Source organism: Dipodomys spectabilis, unplaced genomic scaffold (assembly GCF_019054845.1).
Source record: "Dipodomys spectabilis isolate Male_0828 unplaced genomic scaffold, ASM1905484v1 ptg000095l, whole genome shotgun sequence".
Taxonomy (NCBI): domain Eukaryota; kingdom Metazoa; phylum Chordata; class Mammalia; order Rodentia; family Heteromyidae; genus Dipodomys; species Dipodomys spectabilis.
This window is the reverse complement of record NW_024870772.1, coordinates 28,740,206-28,758,483: the sequence shown is the minus strand read 5'-3', so window position 1 is coordinate 28,758,483 and position 18,278 is coordinate 28,740,206. Positions and strand designations below refer to the sequence as shown.

The 18,278-nt window shown below is 41.4% G+C and overlaps 1 protein-coding gene across 1 annotated transcript in view; it reads right to left on the bottom strand.

Annotated features, from left to right (window-relative positions):
* LOC122112870 (phospholipid-transporting ATPase IB) overlaps positions 1-18,278 on the bottom strand; it is a 421,079-nt gene that overhangs the window by 174,430 nt on the left and 228,371 nt on the right. Inside the window, exons 25-26 of the mRNA XM_042685833.1 lie at positions 16,905-17,088; positions 9,915-10,025 (exon numbers count right to left, since the gene is read on the bottom strand). Coding sequence (XP_042541767.1) covers positions 9,915-10,025; positions 16,905-17,088 — 295 coding nt within the window. The remainder of the gene's footprint in view (positions 1-9,914; positions 10,026-16,904; positions 17,089-18,278) is intronic.

The following is an 18,278-nucleotide window of genomic DNA, read 5'->3' as shown; positions in this document are numbered from 1 at the left end:
AAAGAGAGACAGAGACAGAAAGACAGAGACCAAGACAGACACACATACACACAGAAACAGAGCGGGGGAAGAGAGAGAGAGAGAGAGAGAGAGAGAGAGAGAGAGAGAGAGAGAGAGAGAGCACCATAGCCCTGATGATAAAGCACAGCCTCAATGCTTGGCTGACCTCTCAAAGTTTGCATGGCTCAGTAAGTTTTTTGTATCAATTTTGTTTCTTGATGTCCACTTTTCCCCCCCAAGGTGATTTAAACATTTTATAGAGTTTCAAAGACTCAATTTTTAAACCATCCATGCCTAAATGCTTTCTTTAAAAAAAAAAAACTAGATTTTTATAATGATCCTTTCAGGTAAAGCAGCTGTAATAACATCATTAAAAATAAGCATACGTTGTCACATGTAAAAGGCAGCAAGAGTCTATTTTTATAAAGTTCAAAGTGATTGTGGATCTTGCTGAGGAATCCCTCTAGACTGCTAGTATTTCTCTGGCTTTACACTGACATCCTCCATGCCCCCTCCAACCCTCTGCCCACATTTTGCTAATCAACTCCTAGCTCTATCCATTAGCACCCAACCAACTGGCCTTAAAGAGAACATTCCTAAGCCACATGCCAAACTAGTTCTACAGCCATCTTCCAACTGAAATATAAAACCTCTTTGGCTGGCCAAGGGCTCAGCTAACTTTTGACATTTATCACAGAGTTAGAATCAAAACACAGAGTCTGAATGGGAAAGACAGGTGCTAGCCCCTCTGGCAAAATGATCTGCCCTTCTCTTGCCCTGGTCTTGTCTTGCCTTTCCTCCTATTTTCTTTCCTTTCTTCTTCCCCTTCCTGTCTTTCCTTTTTTCCCTTTCTTTCTTGCTTTCTTTCTGAGCAGTTACTGGGGCTTGAATTCAGGACTTGGACCCTGGTCCTTAACTTTTTCACTCAAGGCTAGCATTCTACCTCTTAAGCCACACTACTACTCCTGGATTTTTGGTGGTTTATTGGAGATGAGTCTCATGGACTTTCCTGCCTAGGCTGGCTTTGAACTCAGTCCTCAGATCTCAGCTAGGATCACTTTTCCTTTTACCTGATCAGTTCCTACCCACCCTTCAATCTTAGTTCATTTCATCCTGGGACCCAAAGGCCCCATTCCACTCTCCCTGTAAAGCACCCCTACTTCAGGTTCTCAGTGCAGATAGTCTTCTGTAAGCCAGCAGTCACCACAAAAACTTCTTTTTTTGGGGGGTCGGGGGATCTGGTCATGGGTCTGAACTTTGGGCCTGAGTGCTGTCCCTCAGCTCTTCAGCTTAAGGCTAGTGCTCTACCACTTGAGCCACAGCACCACTTCTGGCTTTTTTTCTGCTTATGTGGTGCTGAGGAATTGAACCCAGGGCCTAATGCATGCAAGGCAAGCATTCTGCCACTGAGCCACCTTCCCAGCCCTACCTTGAGACTTCTTAGTTGAATTCTCTACTCTCTTTCAACAGCCATGTTGTTGTTGTTGTTGTTTTTTTGAGATCCATTCATTTATTCATGTACCAAGACAGGATCAATGTCAATGGAAGATTACCACCAGAAAAACAATGTTACAAAATTTAAAAGCTGTGTTGAAAGTGTTTTGAAGTACTCGAACTTACAACGTGACTAAAGTCACTTGTTGATTAAGACATTAATTTTCTTATGTGGTTAGAAGACTAAGTGAGTGAAATATACAGAATTCCAAGTAATCGGATTGGGGTTTGGGAACCTAATAGCTACACTTTAGGGTAATTAACCTTCCCTAAGTTTCAGGGTTTATTTTCATCAAATTTAAATTAGGGATAACATAAATAGCATCTTCTTTGTAAAGTTGTTATGATGTTGAGTTTTGCAGCTATGTGCCCAGTATTGTGGACATGTAGATGTTCTATACATTATCCATATATATCAATACACTATCTATGTACTTACTAAATTACACATGTACTTGAAGGACACTCAGGTGACTTTTCAAGTTTTGTAACAACAGCTGTTTTACTGTCAAGTTATAGAACTAGTTTTGATAAGCCATCTTATCCAAAACAAGAATTCTATGTATGAAATCCCTCCTAAACAGAGTGCCCATCATCCCTTCTATTTCAGCCCATTTCTGCATAGTGAAGTCCTGGTCTCCAGTCCTGTCCCACCAAGGTACTCTAAGGCCCCCAAAAGCCTTGAATTATTACAAGAACAGGACAGTAAGCAAAAGCTGTGAATTAGAGGTCAGTGCATGTGCAGAATCCACAAAGTAGAGTTCCATGTCTAGAATAGCATAAAAATGCCCCTTCCCCTGATGAGCAATCTCTGCCCTTCCTGAGACAAAGGAGTGAACTATGCTTCATGGATCCAGTTGGAGAGGTGGCCCTTGAGTTGCCACACATGTATCTTTAAAATATGACATAGTACTTGAGCTTACTACCTTTACTGACTTGTTATGGTCTTCCTTATTTGAGATACCTTGCAACTAAGTAAGTATAATTGAAACAGCCTGTTCCAATGAAGCCATTTCCATTTTGTAAAATAATGCAAATTTGAATGTTTAATCCATTAAGTTTTAAAATTTTCATAAGTTTAATGTTGGTATATTATGTTTACATGTCAGTTCACACAATTTACATCTTGTTTTGTATTTTTATTTTTCAGGGACGTCATATATACATTATCAATAATTGGAAAATGTAAAATTTCTGATCTACACTTTTAGGTTTGTTCGATCATGATATTTCTGATAAGGATCATCAGTTTCTCTTCTCCAGAAAGATGTAATAATGTTTTTTCAGGGGGGGGGTCCAGTCGTGGGGCCTGAACTCTGGGCCTGAGCACTGTTCCTCAGCTCTTCAGCTCAAGGCTAGCGCTCTACCACTTGAGCCACAGTGCCACTTCCGGCTTTTTCTTTTTGCTTATGTGGTGCTGAGGAATCGAACCCAGGGCCTCAGGCATGCAAGGCAAGCGTCTACCACTGAGCCAACATCCCAGCCCAACATTGTCATTTTATGTAAGAGTTTACTCTGGGTTTTATTGCAGAACACTATTTCTCTCAAGTGTTTTTTTCTTGCACTTGTCTTCTTCCATAATTTTTTTCTTATAACCAGCCTTTCTCCTTAGCCAAAGGCCAGAATGAAGTAGAAGAAATCGATAGATTTCTTTTGCCTTTTTGTGTACTGCCGTGTGTAACATTTCTGACTGGCAACTTCAGGACACTGGGAACCAAAGGGGCCACTCTATTAAAGACTGTTGCAGTATGCCCGCATGTCAGGTTTCTGACAGATGTGACAAGTTGGGAAGCAGAGGAAACAACTGGTGTCTGAATATGACTGAAATGCCAGGGGAACAGTATAGAATTAAGACAGACATTCTTGACACAGTTTCCGTAAGTTGAAGACACCAAAATATTCAGAGGCTGTAAGATTCCTGAAGTTGCTCTCCGTGCGCCCTGCGAGGACAGAGGCGGCCATGATGGCACGCTGACCTACTGCAGCCTCTGTGGGCGCAATTCAACGGCTATCTTTGTTCAACCTTCCCTCATCACCAAAGAATGCCTGATAAAGAAGAGGCTAAAGAAGTAGACTTCAGAGGGTTTCAAATTAATTTTCCAAAAAAGTTTTCTCTTCAACACTTTATGCTCAAGTTACTGGCACAAGGCAGGGCACTGGTATAATCCTAGCTACTCAAGAGGCTGAGATCTGAGGATCACAATTCAAATATAGCCAGGGCAGTGAAATCCATAAGACTTTTAGATCCAGTTAATCAGGAAAAATCCAGAAGTAGAACTATGGCTCAAGTAGTAGAATGACAGCTAGCCTTGAGTGAAAAAAAGCTAAAGAAACAGTACGCAGGCCCTGGGTTCAAGCCCAATACCAACACACAGACACACAGACACACAGACACACACACACACACACACACACACACACACACACACCACCCCACACCACACCACACACACTATTAGCACACAAGAACTGCCCAAGAAATCATAAAGTCTAGGATGCTCTTGATGTTAGGTTGGCACTGAAGACTTTCCTGTGCACACAGCCATTGGGACATGTATGCTACCTTCACCTCTCCCACCTTCCTTTCCACTAGGCTGGAACTGGTCTTGGTCTTCATATTCCACCTATTCCAGAGCTGTTGACCACTAGAAATGGGATGGTTTGTGTGCTTGTTGAGGTCACAGCTTCTGCAGAAAGGCTTATATGTCTTTTGTGTTTTCAATTTGCTTCTTGTCTATTAATAAATTCACATTCAGCTGGAAACTGCTCATTTAGCCCCTGAAATCCTATCAGAATCTTTAAAGGCACATCTGCCAAGCCAGATGCATATACTCTAAAACGAATGCTTACCCATCTGTAATTTCATCTTTTGACATAATGAAATGCCTTTGTGTCAAGACTAAACCATGGAGCCCATTGATGCTGGTTTATACCTGTAATCTAAGATACTCAAGGAGGCTGACATCTGAAGATTACAGCTTGAAGCCAACCTGGGCTGCTTTAGACATAGTTGAGAAAGTATACTTTTTTGCCATCATCCAGGTAAAAGGTACTAAATTAAATTCTAAGGAGATGGAGGCAAAGGTTTTTATATATTTTTAGTTCTACTTATTATTACCATGAAACCACAGACTCCATGCTTTGTTTCATTTTTATTCTGTTCCAGTCCTGAAGCTTACACTCAGGGCCTGGGTGCTGTCCCTGAGCTTTTTTGTTCAATACTAACACTCTACCACTTGAACCACAGCTCCACTTCCAGCTTTTTTGGTGGTTAATTAGATATAATAGTCTCATGACTTTCCTGTCCAGGCTGGTTTCAAACAGATCTTCAGATCTCAGCCTGCTTGAATAAGGATTGCAGGAGTAAGCCACCAGCACCTAACAGTTCTTATTAAATCGCATCAACCAATGGTGACTTTGGCCTGAACACATTTTATGTGGTACATTCAACCAGTACTAAATAAAATCTGACACCAACAAAGAGCCTGCTGTACAGATTTTTAAAAATACCTGTAGTGGGCACATGTTACATTCAAGGCACTGTGGTGAAAGTGATCTAATTTTATCAACATCATTTTGGTGGAATATTTACTAGAGAGAAAATTGGTATGTTTGGAGATAACAATTTGCATTTACTAAATGCAAGAATTGGTAAAACAGTGAGATGTTATATGCTGACAGGGTAGTAAAGGGAAACAGCCTCAAAATGCTTTTTTTGTTTTTGTAAAACATGAATTGTAAAATGTAGTACAGTATGACAACATTTAACTAAAAACATCTATCTTCTTAGATGTACAGAAAAAAGGTCAGGCTAAATAATATGTAAAAGGAAGTAAATGGAGAAGACTTCTGGTTTGTTCTATATAGTAATGAGAACATGTCCATGTGTTTCTTGGATAGAAAAACTCATTTTTATAGGTAGGTCTACCAAATGAGTAGATTTCATTACATCACAGGCTTAGAGTCTTTATTGGCAATTTAAATCATATAATGATCCTCATAATAATAGTTAAGGCTGTAATGCATGTGTGTGTGTGTGTGTGTGTGTGTGTCCATGCAAGCGCCTGCACACATGTGTAATTTAATTTGCCAAATTGCTTTTAGACTGCACTGTTAAATGACTGGTAGTTATAATATATAAGAGGATATTTGAGATCAGAACATACTGGCTATTGCAAGGGGTCTTTCTTTGAGTTATGAGAAAGCCACTTAAGAGAAATAAGTAATGTATTTAACTTATTCTCACTTGAACAAATAATTATGAAGGCACTTTTAGTATTTTTTTGCACATGAGAAAATCAATTTATAATAAGCTTTGATATCACTGTTCAAAACACACTAAAATAGCAATTTTAAGTTAAATGTTTTTGTGCTGATGTTGGGGCTTGAACTAAGAGCCTGGGCAATTGTCCTTTATTTTAGCTTATTCACTCAAAGATGGTACTCTACCACTCAAGCCACACCTCCACTTCTGGGTTTTTGGTGGTTAAATGGAGATAAAGAGTCTCACAGACTTTTCTGCCTAGCTTTGAACTGTGAATCTCTGATCCCAACCTCCTGAGTAGCTAGGTTTATAGACATGAGCCACCAGTAGATGCTAATGTAGGCAAATGAGCTGGTACCAGCAGACAATATCTGAATCAATGCTCTTGCCACAGGATTGGACAAGGGTTATTTTGTTGGTTGGTTGTTTTTTTTATTCCTTTCCCTAGGCCTGGGGTTTGAGCTCAGGGCCTAAGCACTGTCCCTGAACTTTTCTGCTCAAAACTAGTGCTCAACTATTTGGGTCTTATCACCACTTTTGGCTTTTTAGTAGTTAATCGGAGATAAGCATCTCACTGACTTTTCTTTTTGGGATGGCTTTGGACTGTGTAATCCTCAGATCTCAGCCTACCAAAAAGCAGGGATCTCAGCTGTGAGACAATGACCCCCCAGTAAGGGTTTTGCTTTTGTAATTTTCCAATGAATATCTTCTAAAAACACTCAACAGAAAGCTCAACATAGACTAATGAAGATTTTCTCCATTTCTTTTCAAATGTATAAAGAATGTTTGAAAAGCCATGTGGAGAAGGTAATTTAATAATTGTTACTTAGCTCAAATCAAAATAATTGGAGGTCACTCACACAGAACTTTAAGGGCCTTGTTCCAAATTGTACTTTTCAGTGAGACTAAAATTGTCCTCTCTTCAGCCTCAACCCAGTTGAAGTTTAAAAAAATAAATAAATAAAATAAAAAGCAAGATAGTAGGTGTAAATGATTAAGTAGGGCTCCAGGGATGCTCTGGAAAGTGAAAGGGTTGGAAGCTCGAGTTGGAATGTCTCGACACAAAGTCTAGACCATCTGTAATCTGCTGATGGTGAAGAAAACCAGATTATGAAGAAACCTTGTAAAGCGAGCAGCTGCAGGAATCAAGCATGCTGGGAAAACTTGGGATGGCACATAGGAATCACGATCTTAATGCCTGTTTTATACCGTTATCTATGACCCCAAGTGACATTTAGGAGTGACTCCTATCATGGGATGTGAAATATCTGGCAGGAGGAGAGGGGACAGACATCTTTAAGTGCTAAAAGGGAATTGTGAAAATGAGAGCAGGAAGAAGATAACAACTATAAAAACTCATATTGTACTAATGTCTTTTTGTCCTTACTAGGAGGAGATGGACTTCAATATTACAATACAAAATGAACAAATTATAAACTCTTTTCGCAGTTTTTTATTGCAGCCTTCCTATTCTGGAATTAATCTCAAATCTTACATCTTCAAACCTCTCAAAGTCCTGTTGCATGTTTTCTTTCCAGAGCAATAACTTCTCTGCTTACAAAGGCAGATAGGTTTATCTCCTATGAAGGAGAGAAATGAGGAAGAACAGGACAGGTTTTACAACTTTAACCAGATCTCTGTGGCTCACTTGTAAGATTCTTTAATAACTAAGGTAGCTCCCAATGTTCAGAGTTGATTTTTGTTCTTGTTTTGTTAGTGTTGGTGGTGGTAATGGCAGTGATGTGTGTGTGTGTGTGTGTGTGTGTGTGTGTGTGTGTGTGTGTGTGTGCATGCATATATATGTATACTAGGGTTTGAACCAGGCCCTCATACTCTCTTGTTTGGCTGTTTTGTTCAAAGTTAGTGTTCTATCCCTTGAACCACACCTCTACTTTCTGTGTGAATTCCCATCTTCATTGAAGATGCAATTTGATCATGGCTAAACAACTTGACAAAGAGGCTGTCCTTTGTATAAATTAGGAAAATGCATGGCTGTTCCCAGGTAGGCTCCAAGAGGTTTGGGGAATAGAGAGAAGAACAGCTATTTCTCTGCCCCACGTACACCTTTGGCTGGGTAGTCCTTTTTTTTGGGGGGGGGGGGCTCTGGTTGTGGGGCCTGAACTCTGGGCCTGGGCGCTGTCCCTCAGCTCTTCAGCTCAAGGCTGCGCTTTACCACTTGAGCCACAGCGCCACTTCTGGCTTTTTTCTTTTTGCTTATGTGGTGCTGAGGAATCGAACCCAGGGCCTCATGCATGCAAGGCAAGTGCTCTACCACCGAGCCACCTTCCCAGCTCCTGGCTAGGTAGTCTTGTATAGTCAACAACTTGCACAGCTCATTAAGCCACTCTTTCATAGTTAGGCTATCAAATGATTGATGTGAAATTGTATATATGATGAATGACTCATTCACAAAAAGTAAACAAGATGATCAAGATATTGTTCGTCACCTTAACACTAGTAAGCCTTGTGTTAAAATACCTGGGTTGAGAATTTTAAGAGACTACATTGGAAAAGTTAGTTTTAGTATGTGACTTAATTATTGTTTTTCCTGAGCCTTGAGAACTCAAACCATAAAAGAAGGAGATATTAAAACACCATTAACAATTAACTTTGCTCCATAGAGTAACTGCCTGTTCCTTTTCTAAACTCACTTGGAAATCCACCCACCATAATGGCTTCACAAGCTGTGTCTGGCCAGAGGCTGGTGGCTTATGCCTGAAATCTTTGCTACTAAGAAGGCTGAGATCTGAGTGTGGTGGTTCAAAGCTAGACTGGGCAGAAAAGGTTGTAAGACTCTTGTCTCCCGAAAACTACCAAAAAGCCAGAAGTTGAGCTATGGGTCAAGGGGTAGAGTGCTAGCCTTGAACATAGAAGCTCGACAGAACCCAGTCCTTTAATTTTTTAAAAAAGGCTATACATTAATACAGAGCTAAGCTTAAAGGGAAGGAGGAGATGTTCAATTCCACGAGTATCAAACATAAAATGCCTTCTGCACCTCTTTCTGGGCACTGTGGGGCAAGCACACTTACAAGTGAATCAGCATCCTAAAAAATTGTTGGACAATGGAATATAAACTCACTGAAATGTTTCAAATTATCATCTTGCTGTTTTTTTTTCTTCCCTGTCCCCTCTGCTCCTGCCCACCACCCTTACATAAGCATTGGTGGTCAAATAACCCAGGATCTGTGAAGGGGTATTCAGAGACACACAGATTCCATAAGAAACATAGCAGGGAGCTGAGAGTCAGCAACTCACACATATAATCCCAGTTACTCAGTAGGTTGATATCTGAGGGTCTCAGTTCAAAACCAGCCTGGGCAGGTAAGTCTGTGAGACTCTTGTCTACAATGTACCACTAAAAGGCTGGTAGTAGAACTGTGGCTCAAGTGAAAGAATGATAGCCTTGAGCTTAAAAGCTCAGAGACAGTGTCCAGGACCTGAGTTCAAACTCCAGGACTAGCACAATGAAGAAAGAGAGAGAGAGAGAGAGACAGAGACAGAGACAGAGAGACAGAGAGAGAGGGGAGAGAGAGAGTGCACATAAGAGAGAGAAGGGGGGAAGAAAGAAAGAAGGAAAGGAGGGAGGGAGGGAGGGAGGGAGGGAGGGAGGGAAGGGAAGGAAAGGGAAGGGAGGGAAGGGAAGGGAAGGGAAAGAAGGTAGGAAGGAGGAAGGAAGAGGAAGGAAGGAAGAAAGGAAGGAAGGAAGGAAGGAAGGAAGGGAGAGAGAGAAAAGAAAGAAAGAAAGAGACTGCAGAAACCAGGCTCATGTCTCCACATCCAAGGAAGTCTGGTTGTACTGCTAATCACACTGGTTGATCTGACACCATCCTTGGAAGAGGATCTCATGAATAGCAGTGACATTTCACCACAGCACAGACAGAGGCAGGGGAAGAAACCCTCTAGGACCAGTAGGAAGAAAGCAGAGCAAGGCAGAGTCAGGAAGGCATGCTGGGCGTGGAAAAAAGCCTTTGATATTCCACATAAGGATCTAGACCTGGGAAAGTAGAATCAGCTTCAAAGGAGGCTGTGTGACTCAGATTTTAGTAAGTTCCAACACTTTTTGCTTTTGCATTAATAATACCCTTGTTTGTTTAATGTCCCCAGATGGAGAAGCCTATCCACCCCACCCCCGAGCTAAAAAGCACCCCTTTATTACCTCAATGATGTAGAGGACCACATTCTTATAGAAACAGTATAGTATGCACTTGGTCACCCGGTTGTAGCTCCAGGCTCCATGGACCAAAAGGAGTTTCTCCAGGTAGGAAAACTGAAAAGCAAGAGCAACAAAGTTCAAAAGAGACTGTGAGGAAAGAAAAGATATTAAAAGGCCAGGCGCCACACCTATACTCCTAGCTACTCATGAGGCTGAGATCTGAGGATCATGGATCAAAGCTAGTCTGAGCAGGAAAACCTGTGAGACTCTTATCTTCAATAAACTACCAAAAAAGCTGTAAGTGGAGCTGTGGCTCAAGAGGTAGAGGGCTATCTTTGAGCAAAAGAAGTGAAGGGACAGTACCCAGACCCTGAGTAAAAACTCTAGGACTGGTGTTTTGTTTTGTTTTTTAAAAAGGTACTAAATGTTCTGATAAGTAGAAAACAGAAGGCAGGGAGAGAAAAGTAAATACTGGAGGTAACCCATGGAAACTATTCCTATAGGAGAAACTTTCAGGATATTGAGAACAAGGAAAATCTCTTGAATTGGCTAGATAATAACTTTGCAGAAATAAGTCTCTGTTCTCATTGCCACTTCATGGAATTTTATTTAAACTAATGCTTTTCACATATTATAAGAAGGTGACCAAGCCGGGTGCTAGTGGCTCATGCCTGTAATCTAGCTGAGATCTGAGGATCAAGGTTTGAAGCCAGACCAAACAAGAAAGCCTATGAGAATTGTATCTCCAATTAACTAACCAAAAAGCAGGAAATGGAGTTGTGGCTCAATTGGTAGAGCATTAGCCTTGAGCCAAAAAGCTCAGGAATAGCACTCAGGCCCTGATTGAAGGCCCAGGATTGGCACACACACACACACACACACACACACACACACACACACACACACACACACACACACACACACACACACACACACACACACAGAGCAAGGCACCAGTGGCTCATGCCTGTAATCCTGGCTACTCATGAGGCTGAGATAGGAGGATTGCAGTTTGAAGCCAGGCCAAGCAAGAAAGTCTGTGAGACACAGAAGGAAAGAAAGAAGGGAGGAAGAAAGGAAAGGAAAGGAAAGGAAGGAAGGAAGGAAGGAAGGAAGGAAGGAAGGAAGGAAGGAAGGAAGGAAGGAAGGAAGGAAGGAAGGAAGGAAGGAAGGAAGGAAGGGAGAAAAAGACAGACCAAGACAGAGAAAGAGAAAGAAAGGAAGGAAGGATGGAAGGGAGGGAGGGAAGGAAAGGAGAAAGAGAGAGAGGGAGAGAGAGAAGCCATCTGACTAAATAATCTAATCACAGATTTTATGGTAACTACAGGACCAAGGGACAGGGATGGGGATGCTCATGCAATAGTGCCTTAAAAAAAAAAAAAAACAAAGCAAACAAAAAAACCCAGATACACATGTCCAGGTGCCTGTGGCTCTTACCTGTAATCCTAGCTACTCAGGGAAAACCTGTTATGTTTCAAAAAACATTTCTTTGCAAGAGGAAATTATACATTAATCCCCATTAGCACAGAAGACTTATGTCCCAGGTAAAGGTACATTTCTTTCTAATCAGGGAAGGCACAGCCATTCATCCCCACACTCTGAATCTGGAGAGCAAGTTAAAAATGACAGTGAGTATATATGGAAAAACAAACCTCCCCATAAAAGCTCATTAAAGATTCCAAAGGGGAATGAGGGATCATAAAAATAACTAGCTAAACAAATATAAAGGAAGTTTGCATTTGACCTGGATGCCCTGGTGTTAAATATCAATGGGCACCAAGAACATCTGCTTCAGTCATCCTGAAAGCTACAACCTGAGCACTACAATAATTTGTTTCCAGGAAAAAAAATAAAGAACACATCCTAAATCAAAATGCTGTCTTCAAAAGGCCATTCAGGGAACATTAAGAAGGCAGGGGGCAGACATGATTCACTGGGAGAAGGACAGGAAGCTCAGGGCTGCAGGCACACCATTACACCACCATGCAGTCCACATTGATCCGGTCAAGGCAGCAAAAGAAGCCTCAAGGACAGGCCTGGGGTTCCCTCTGTGTGTGAAAGCCCAGGGAAGGCAGCACACATAAGTAAAACCAGAATTCCCTAAGTTTCTGGAGCAAGTCTTTGAAGTATATATCCATTTGCTTATAGAGTGCATACTCATAAATGCAATCAAAAATGCATTTTTTAGCCAGGTGCAAGTATCTCATGACTGTAGTCCTAGCAACTCAGAAAAGTAAGATCTGAAGATCACAGTTCAAAGGCACCCTGGGCAGGAAAGTCCATGAGACTCTTGTCTCTAATCACCAAAAAGCCAGAACTGGAGCTGTGCGTCAAGTGATAGAATGCTAGCCTTGAGCAAAAAAAAAAAAAAAAAGTCAGGAACAGTGCTCAGGCACTGATTTCAAGCCCCAGGAGTGGCATTAAAAATGCATTCGTCTACATCAATTTGAATGTATAAAAAGCACACAGAGCTGGGCACTGGTGGCTCACGCCTGTAATCCTAGCTACTCAGGAGGCTTAGACCTGAGGACTGTGGTTCAAGCCAGCCGTATGAGATTCCTATTTCAAATTAACCACAAAAAAGGCTGGAAGTGGAGTTGTGACTCTATTAGAGCAAAATAAAGCTCAGGAACATTTCACAGGCCTGGCACAAAACACATTGTGCACATGTGCACACACATATACATTCAAAGAGATAGGCAACAGTGGTTCTCCCCTGTAATCCTAGCTACTCAGGAGGCTGAGATTTGAGAATGAATCTCAATTTGAAGCCAGCCCAGGCAGAAATCTGAGTGACTCTTATCTCTAATTACCCAGCAAAAGGTTGGAAGTAGAGTACAAGACTTGAACAAAAACAAACAAGTGAAAGCAGTGAGGGAGGCTGATTTCAAGCCCCAGTCTTGGCACAACAAACAAATAAACAAACAAAAAACAAACACTAAAAGCAGACAGAGATGTTTGTTAATTGGGGCAAAGGAATTCATCCAAGCATGACATTTCTTGTATAGTAATTAAGAAGCCAGAAGCTTGGTGTTGGGTAGAGGGTGGGAAGGAAGGCTGGAACAAAGTCAGCCCTGAAATAAGAACATCCCATCCTAATTATGCCCAGGGACAGAGGACAGGACAAATTGGATTCAAAGGAGACATGTGGTCTCCATTGGTTCATTTAGCAGAGGTGACAACCTGGAGAGACTGGAGAAACCCCCAAATGGACTTCTAAAACCTTTCACCTTTCTTTGATGCTTTCTATTGGACAAGAACAATTGCTGAGATCCCATACTCTATTAGTATAAGCTTTCAATAAAGCAACTCATGGAATCTCCCTTCCCTAGACATTTTAAAGGAAAGGACAGGCAAATATTTGCCTGGAACTCCTAGGAAACCTCTTAAGATCCTTTGTAGCCACATGATGTTATAACTCAAGTATTTAATAACACTGGAGTGTATAACATCAACAGTTGCTGATGGCTAACAGGAAATGCGATTCCCACAGGCCTATGTACTAGGGAAAGTACTTGGGCAGGTGTGTGCAGCAGTTCCCAAGTTCACATAGTCTTTCAACAAACTTGAACATGTGCTTGGATCTGAAGTAGGTCACTATGCAATGAAACTCCAGTTTTCCCACCTGTAAAATTAGAACTTCTTCTACTTCAGGAATTATGTTTTTAGAAATTAACTTTTTATTTCTCTCTTTTTTGTGTGTGTGTCAGTCTTTTGGGCTTAAATTCAGGTACCATGCCCTGGCTTTTTCATTCATACCTTATGCTATACTTGAGACATACCTCCACTTCTGGCTTATGCTGGTTATTTGGAGATAAGAGTCTCCTGGAAGTCCATGAGTACAAATTATATTAAATGAAGTAAGCCAGGCCCAAAGAAACATAGGTCTCCTGTTTTCCCTTATTTACAATAACTAGTATATGTCTAAGACAAGCAGAAATGGTCAGATAAGTTGATGTTAGGGAAATGAACCCCAAGATAAGGACTCAAATGTTTTTCCTTTCTTGCTATTGTTTCTAACATAAGATGATTTCTTTGTTGCTTTGTATGTCCCTTCCCCACAGTATAACCCCTGTTTTCACTGTATTTAATGTTGATATAATTTGTGGAGAAGAGAAAAAACAAATTGTTTAAGTAGGGATACAGGTGGACCCACTGCAACAATGAGATGTACAGGATGGGGGGATGGAGGGGAAGGGAAGGCAGGGATGGTAAGGGGAAGCAAAAGAGGAGGCAACAATGCTTGATACGGAAAAAAAAAGAAACGTACTCATTACCTTGCTCATGTAATTAAAACAAAAAAGAGAGATTCTCCTGGAATTTCCTGCCTGGACTGGTTTCAACTATCAATTCTCAGATCTCAGTCTCCTGAATAGCCAGGATGACATGTGTAAGCCACTGGCACCTGGCTTATTTTATTTTTTTGAAATCTTTTAATAGTCATCAAAGGAATTTCAACTCAACACCTCAATTTATATGCATCTTGACCAATGTCACCCTCAAGAATTCTTGTTCTCCATCAAGAATTTCTTTGCAGATTTAGGGATTTGAAATCAATCAAGGGACAAAATTAATTACATGTACTTTTCAGAGCCCCATGGATTTTTTTTAAACATAAGAGGGTTGATGCTAAGTGAAATAAACCCCAAAATAGGGACATAAGAGGTTTTATCTTTGTTGCTGTTGTTTTTAATGTACTTATAATGTACTATGCAATTTTTTTGTTTCTTTTGTATGTTCTTCCCCCATGTAACCCCTGTTTTCATGTATTTGATTCTGGTGCCCTGCATCTTGTATATACATTTTTCTAATTTAGGGAGGGGAAGAGAAATAACAAAATGCTGAAAAAAGGATACAGTTTGATCCGTTGTAACAATGAGATGTACAAGACAATATGTTGAACTTTACAACTTGCGGGAGGGTATTGGGGAGGAGGGAAGGGAAGAGATGGTAGGGGAAAAACAAAGGAGGGGGTAACAATGTTTGATAGGAAATGTACTTACTCATGTAACTGTAACCCCTCTGTACAGAATCTTTACAATAAAAAATAAATATATTTTTAAAAAACCATAAGAAGTTATCCTCCTTTGGGGATAGACAACCCGAAGCTTCCAAGGACTGGCCTCCAAGCCTTGGGACTGCAAGAAGCTTGTTTGAATTTTATATGCAGTCCCTGATTTCAGCTCGAAAGGGAACAATACCACTATTCATTGGAATCATGTGGTTTATGCCTAATTATGCCTAATGCATTCTTTTTTGTGTGTTTGTACTAGTACTGCAGCTTGATCTCAGGACCTGGGTGCTGTCCCTTAGCTTTTTAGCTCAAGGTTGGTGATCTGTCTCCTCAGCCATACCTCCACTTCTGGCTCTTGGGTAGTTAATTGGAGATAAAAGTTCTCATAAGCTGGGCATTGGTGGCTCACACCTGTAATCCTAGCTACTCAAGAGACTGAGATCTGAGGGTTGCGGTTCAAAGCCAGCCCAGACAGGAAAGTCCATGAAACTCTTATCTCCAATCAACCACCAGAAAACTGGAAGTGGTGCTATGGCTTAAGTGGTAGAGCGCTTCCCTTGAGCTGAAGAGCAGAGGGACAGTGCCCAGGCCTATAGTTCAAGCCCTATGACTGACAAAAAAAAATTAAAAAATCTCACTAATTTTTCTGTCCTGGCTGGCTTTAAACTTCAATCCTTATATCTTAGCTTTGGCCAGTCATGGTCAAAGCTGATCCCACTATTCTGTCATTCAGGTGATGTGTTTGCTTTTCCTGACAGATAGGCATCTGGTCCTGCTTAGCTTCTTGAGTAGCTAGGATTACACATGTGAGCCATGGGTACCTGGCTAGTCATTGCATTCTTTAAAAGCCTAAACAAGAATTTATGTGGAAGCTCTCCCTAACCAACCAACCACCATGCATTTAGCCACAAAAACTGTGATCTAGAGATAAGAGGAAATTTTCTGTGTTCCCTGGGACGCCTAGATTTCTGACTCATCAACATGCCAGATAACTTAGTTATGTCCCACAAGGGGTCACAAGGCTGGCTCTTCTTCATCTGTAGGTGTCTTTAAGGAATGGCTATTTCTTTCATCCTCAGACCACCTGTGCAATAACCACAATGCTCACATCAGAGAGGAATGGAATGGACTTGGCCAGACTATAGAAGGTACTTTGATGCTGACCATGGGGCCAGACCTGGGCCAACCCTGGCCCAGGTTGTCAGCAATTCATCTCACAGCTGTGGTCCTGGGCAGTCACAATGACTGGAGGGCAGGAAAACTATAAATCACTGCCCTTCCCTGATATTAAATGCCTAACCACCACATGCCAGCACCAGGAGATGCCTGGAGGGCATGGTAGAGAATGGGGGTTACAAGCACAGCTGTTCTGAACAGAAGATACATACCAGAAACAGTAGACACTGAACACTGGTGCTCGTGCCTGTAATCCTAGCTACCACAGAAGGTTGAGATCTGAGGATCATGGTACAAGGCCAGCCCCAACAGAAAAGTCTGTGAGACTCTCATTTCCAAATTAACCACCTACAATCCAGAAGTGGAGGTGTTATTCAAGTGGTAGAGCATCAGCCTTGAGCAAAAAAGCTAAGGGATGGTGTTTAGGCTCTGAGTTCAAACCCCAGAACAAGCACAAAAAAGAAAAAGAAGGAGGAGAGGAGGAGGAAGGGAAGGAGGAGGAGCAGGAGCAGCAGCAGCAGCAGCAGCAGCATGCAGCAGAGGGCGAGAGAATTTTAGCAGGACCAGATGCCTATCTGTCAGGAAAAGCAAACACATCACCTGGATGACAGAATAGTGGGACCAGCTTTGACCATTACTGGCCAAAGCAAACACAATTGGCAAGAGGAAGCCTTAGAGCTACATAAGATCAAAACAACAGGGAAAGTTGAATACACTAGCTCAGAAAGGTGGGGTACAGAACTATAGATCAAGTACTAGGTTCCGAAGCCTAGCACATGACCGCCGGTTATCATATGGCTGACCTGTGCAATGGCGTAATCTGAGTTGTTGGTGGCCTGCATGCCCTCATTGCCACTGATCCCTACACCCACATGGGCTGTTTGGATCATCCCGACATCATTGGCGCCATCTCCAATGGCGAGAGTGATGGCCTTTACCCGCTTCTTCACCACATCCACTATCTCAGACTTTTGCAGAGGAGACACTCTGTAAGAGAAAGGAGAGAAATGGTGAGGATCAACATCCTTCCAGTGGTAAACAATTTCACTCCACATTCTGCTGCTTTATTACCAGGTACTGGTGGTTCATTCTGTAATCCTAGCTACTAGGAGGCAGAAATCTGAAGATTGTAGTTCAAAGATAGCCTAGGCAGGAAAGTCCTTGAGACTCTTTTCTCCAATAAACTACCAAAAAATTCAGAAGGAACGCTGTGGCTCAAGTGTTAGGGCAGTAGCCTTGGACATAAAAATTAAGAGACAGTGCCCAGGCCTTGAGTTCAAGTCTCAGTACCAGAAAACAAAAGGCAGTTATTGAATAATCTCCAAATCCAATCCATACGTTTGATGCTCATATGCAAAGAAGCTTTCAGAAAACAGTAGCTTGTGGCTTTCAAGTGTTTGCCAGTTTCACAGATGAAACACCCGACTCCAAACTAACTTAAAACACAGCCTATTCACAATCACCCCGCTCACTGAGAACCATATGAACAAACCCTTCAAGGGATCATTTGTCCTGCTGAATGATGCATGGAATTAAGCTAGTCACTTGTCTTTGGGAGTGTCTTCCCAATAAATTAGAGTACTAGGAAGGACCCCATTTGTGCTTTGTTATATGTCATATACATAAGACTGGCAAGGGATTGGTCTGTAAACTGCTTATTTAGAAGAGAAAGAAAATTGGTGGCCCACAAATAAAGTCCAGGAAGAGGGCCAGACCAAGAGGAAAGAAGGGATACTTCTTTACCTCTACCTAGAGGTGGAATTTTATTTGAAGAGCAGTCAGGGCAGAAGAATTTCAGAAAAGGAATCCTAGGAGCAGAAAGTCTACAAGAACTGAACAATGCTTAAGCATAATGCAGAAGAGAAAGATAAAAGCAGCCCCTGAATGAGAGGAACTATTTCAACCAAGGATTAAGGAATGATACCCGTACTTCATGATTCCTCAACTTCTCCAGGAAGAGATTTATGACTATAAATCTACAGTTCTCAAACACAGTCCTATTCATAATGAAGTGGTTGATCAAAATAGAAAACCAGACAACAATATCATAAAAACAACCATTAGAATATCAGAAATTATTTAGCCCAAATTCTAAACTGCTAAAATTTTGCACAAAGTACTTCTCTATCTAATTACAGTAATTACTCTTTATGTGATTATTCATCCAGTGGAGTGGA